General features: G+C 47.3%; 1 protein-coding gene and 1 non-coding gene across 2 annotated transcripts in view; both read left to right on the top strand.

Annotated features, from left to right (window-relative positions):
* LOC133118857 (protein TASOR 2-like) overlaps positions 1-3469 on the top strand; it is a 10057-nt gene extending 6588 nt beyond the window's left edge. Inside the window, exon 5 of the mRNA XM_061229114.1 lies at positions 3439-3469. Within this exon, the coding sequence (XP_061085098.1) occupies positions 3439-3469 (31 nt within the window). The remainder of the gene's footprint in view (positions 1-3438) is intronic.
* Positions 1698-1783, top strand: trnay-gua (transfer RNA tyrosine (anticodon GUA)). Its single transcript is given in 2 exon segments — positions 1698-1734; positions 1748-1783. It is a non-coding gene; the product is annotated as a tRNA-Tyr (tRNA).
* Positions 3470-4162: the final 693 nt, after the last annotated feature.

The raw sequence follows: 4162 nt of genomic DNA, 5'->3' as shown, positions 1-4162 counted from the left end.
TGTGTGTGTGTGTGTGCTTCTGTGTGTGTGTGTGTGTGTGAGTGTGTGTGTGTGTGTGTGTGTGTGTGTGAGTGTGTGTGTGTGTGTGTGTGTCTGTATGTTTGTGTCTGTGCGTGTGTGTGTGTGCGTGTGCGTGTGTGTGCGTGTGTGTGTGCGCGTGTGTCTGTGAGTCAGGGTGTGAGAAAGGGCCTCTCTAGCAGTTTTTCTATGATACCTTTAGTTTATGTTATGGCCTGTGTTGTTAGCGCTGGTTTGCTGTTATGGCCTGTGTAGTGTGTTATGGCCTGTGTTGTGTGTTATGGCCTGTGTAGTGTGTTATGGCCTGTGTAGTGTGTTACAGCCTGTGTTGTGTGTTATGGCCTGTGTTGTGTGTTATGGCCTGTGTAGTGTGTTACGGCCTGTGTTGTGTGTTACGGCCTGTGTTGTGTGTTATGGCCTGTGTAGTGTGTTATGGCCTGTGTAGTGTGTTACGGCCTGTGTTGTGTGTTATGGCCTGTGTTGTGTGTTACGGCCTGTGTTGTGTGTTATGGCCTGTGTTGTGTGTTATGGCCTGTGTTGTGTGTTATGGCCTGTGTTGTGTGTTATGGCCTGTGTAGTGTGTTATGGCCTGTGTAGTGTGTTACGGCCTGTGTTGTGTGTTATGGCCTGTGTAGTGTGTTATGGCCTGTGTTGTGTGTTATGGCCTGTGTAGTGTGTTACGGCCTGTGTTGTGTGTTATGGCCTGTGTAGTGTGTTATGGCCTGTGTTGTGTGTTATGGCCTGTGTAGTGTGTTATGGCCTGTGTTGTGTGTTATGGCCTGTGTAGTGTGTTATGGCCTGTGTAGTGTGTTACGGCCTGTGTAGTGTGTTACGGCCTGTGTTGTGTGTTATGGCCTGTGTAGTGTGTTATGGCCTATGTAGTGTGTTACGGCCTGTGTAGTGTGTTATGGCCTGTGTAGTGTGTTATGGCCTGTGTTGTGTGTTATGGCCTGTGTTGTGTGTTATGGCCTGTGTAGTGTGTTACGGCCTGTGTTGTGTGTTATGGCCTGTGTAGTGTGTTATGGCCTATGTAGTGTGTTACGGCCTGTGTAGTGTGTTATGGCCTGTGTAGTGTGTTATGGCCTGTGTTGTGTGTTATGGCCTGTGTAGTGTGTTATGGCCTGTGTAGTGTGTTACGGCCTGTCTAGTGTGTTACGGCCTGTGTAGTGTGTTATGGCCTGTGTTGTGTATTATGGCCTGTGTTGTGTATTATGGCCTGTGTTGTGTGTTACGGCCTGTGTTGTGTGTTACGGCCTGTGTTGTGTGTTACGGCCTGTGTTGTTAGCGCTGGTTGTTTGGTTCGGCGGTGTGCCACCGCGTCTCTGTGCCAGTGGAGATGACTGGATGTGAATTGAAGTTTTAAATTGAATTTCTCCTCAGATGACGATCCGGGGCAGCGTCCCTGTGGGCACATGGGAATGGACCCAGCCTTGGCTTCTGAGAAAAATAAATGAACTAAAATTAGAAGTGAGATGTTTCTGTAGTGAGATACTGAACAAACAAGAGTCAAGCAGGAAAATGAGAGTCTGTGGGAAATGGGGAAAGGAATTTTCTGCACCGTTGGTAACCAAACTGTGAGTTTGCTGCTGAATGTTTTCTCAGCACTCAAGAGCAGAAATGCCGTGAACAATGAGCTTTAAGCCGCCTGGATCATCATCATCAGGCCTCAGTGTGCTGTCCCTTCGATAGCTCAGTTGGTAGAGCGGAGGACTGTAGGTAATGAGTTGAAATCCTTAGGTCGCTGGTTCGAATCCGGCTCGAAGGACATGTTTTGGAAAGCAGTCAGAAAATAAACGGTGTTGATCTGCGTTTGCGATGTGTTTGATTTCAGTTCATTCTGCTCGATGGGAATAACGCGATTACAATTGGGTATTGGTTTACTGTGAGATGCCGTTACCTAACACAAAGGACACTTTTTAATACTGTTTGTAAAAGTTGTGTTAAAGATGTAAACAAATGTTTTGAATGTTTGGAACTGTATACATTAAAATTTTCTATCCAAATGAACAGGATCAAGAATTTGGCTTTGTTAGCTCAGTTGGCAGAGCAGAAAGCTGTTTCTTGTATGTTGATATATTTCGGTCAGTGACTCAAATCCAGCTTGAAGGGCATCTTTTGGGAAATTTTGTAAAATGCATAAAGTGTTAAAAGGAGACGTTGCACAGCTTTGAGGCTTACTGCGGTGCTCTCTAAACAGTGTTGTTGAAAAAGCTAACAGATTAAAACTGAAACAAGTGTACATTCTTTCTTCATGCCATCGGAACTGCACCAGGATCACTTTCTCCGTCCCTCATTATGACCAAAGACATTTTGTGCAGGATGTGAGAACTGTTCCAGGATCAGTGAGAATCTGTCCATGTCACAAGCAGTTCTATGACCACTATAACTTCCCCTCAGGGCTTTTATACACCATGTAGACAGGCTTCCAATGGAGCCAAAGGCACTATGAACACACAACTACACACACACACACACACACACACAGCTACACACACACTCTCTCGCACACACACACTCACGCGTGCACACACGCACACACATATTCTCACACACACACGCTCTCACACACACGCACACACACATTCTCACATGCACACATGCACACACGCACACACACACACACACACACTCACGCGTGCACATGCACACACGCACACGCGCTCTCACACACGCACACGCTTGCATGCATGTTCACAAACGTGTTCACACACCAGATGGCGCTGTGGCCCACCAGCATGCAGAACTGTGTTGAATCCAGATCAGTAGCGACACATCTGTCTGTCTCTCAACACTATGCAGACAGACCCCTCATTTGGGCTGTTTGGATACTCTCCCATGTCTCCAGTATTTCTCAAGTTAAGGCTAATTTATGCTTTGGTGACAAAGGGTCTACTGACAGAACTTTGTCTGATGATGTTTTGCGTTGAGAGTTCAGAGACAGCACGCTTTGCAACTATGGCAACCAGGTTCTCGCAAACCCGTCCATTTTGCTAGCTATCTACGCGAACGATACGTCTTCATTCATAAAAACGAGTAGCCTAGTAGTAAACTAGTCTCCTCGCCATGGCAACCTTTTGTCTTCATATCAGTCACCTAATCACTGCTGACTGGCATCTGCACGCTTGCACCCGTTGTCAATTCCCAAAAGTGTCGGTTCAGGCCTAAAGTGTTGAATTTGCATCATTTGTGACACTTGACGCCAAAGCATAAATTGGCCTTCAGAATGGTGAGTATTATTTCAGAAAAGCGCATTTGCAGGCTACAGAAGTGCCTCTGAAGGTTCACTTTTCCTATTCAGATATTTGGTGATATCAGTGTGTAGGCTGCTCTTTCATGCCAGCACGCATTTCACAGTGTTTAGTGGAGGTTGAATGGAGTTGGTCGAGTTCCTGCGTTCATGCGTTTTTACCCTCGGCTCAGGGAGATTGAGGTCACGGTCATCCCCACCTGAAGACTGTGCTCGGTTTCCAGGGTAGAACCGAGTGTGCGTGCGTGTGTGAGAGCGTGTGAGTGTGTGTGTGTGAGAATGTGTATGCGTGTGTGCATGTGTGAGTGTGTGTGTATGAGAGCATGTGTGTGTGTGTGTGTGTAGCTGTGTGTGTGTGTGCGAGAGAGTGTGTGTGTAGCTGTGTGTGTGTGTGTGTGTGTGTGTGTAGTTGTGTGTTCATAGTGCCTTTGGCTCCATTGGAAGCCTACCTACATGGTGTATAAAAGCCCTGAGGGGAAGTTATAGTGGTCATAGAACTGCTTGTGACGTGGACAGATTCTCACTGATCCTGGAACAGTTCTCACATGCCTTTTTTCCAGTGGTGTTCACCGGAGGAGAGCGTGCGCTGGTCTGTGCTCCCCTGAGTCGAGAGCAAGGCTGCGGAAGTGAGCTCAAAGGCGGGACACACAAATGGCCGTACCTAAGTGTGGAGAAGAAGAGGGAAAGCGTAGAACAAAATGAATGAATAAATCAAGAAAAAAAAGTTTTATTTAATGATTTGAGCCAGCAGTCACAAAACCGCCAATCACCTGAACATCCAATCAGAAGGGTGGGCCTGTGGGTCTGGGCGTGTCCTCTGTGCCCCCCCCCCCTCCCCGCCCTGTATCCGTGTATCTGCTCTCGTCTTCTCGTCCTGCCTTTTCCCGTTTTCACGGC

This window comes from Conger conger, chromosome 19 (assembly GCF_963514075.1).
Source record: "Conger conger chromosome 19, fConCon1.1, whole genome shotgun sequence".
NCBI classification, from domain to species: domain Eukaryota; kingdom Metazoa; phylum Chordata; class Actinopteri; order Anguilliformes; family Congridae; genus Conger; species Conger conger.
The sequence above is the reverse complement of the archived record's forward strand: the minus strand, read 5'-3'. Positions and strand labels throughout refer to the sequence as shown.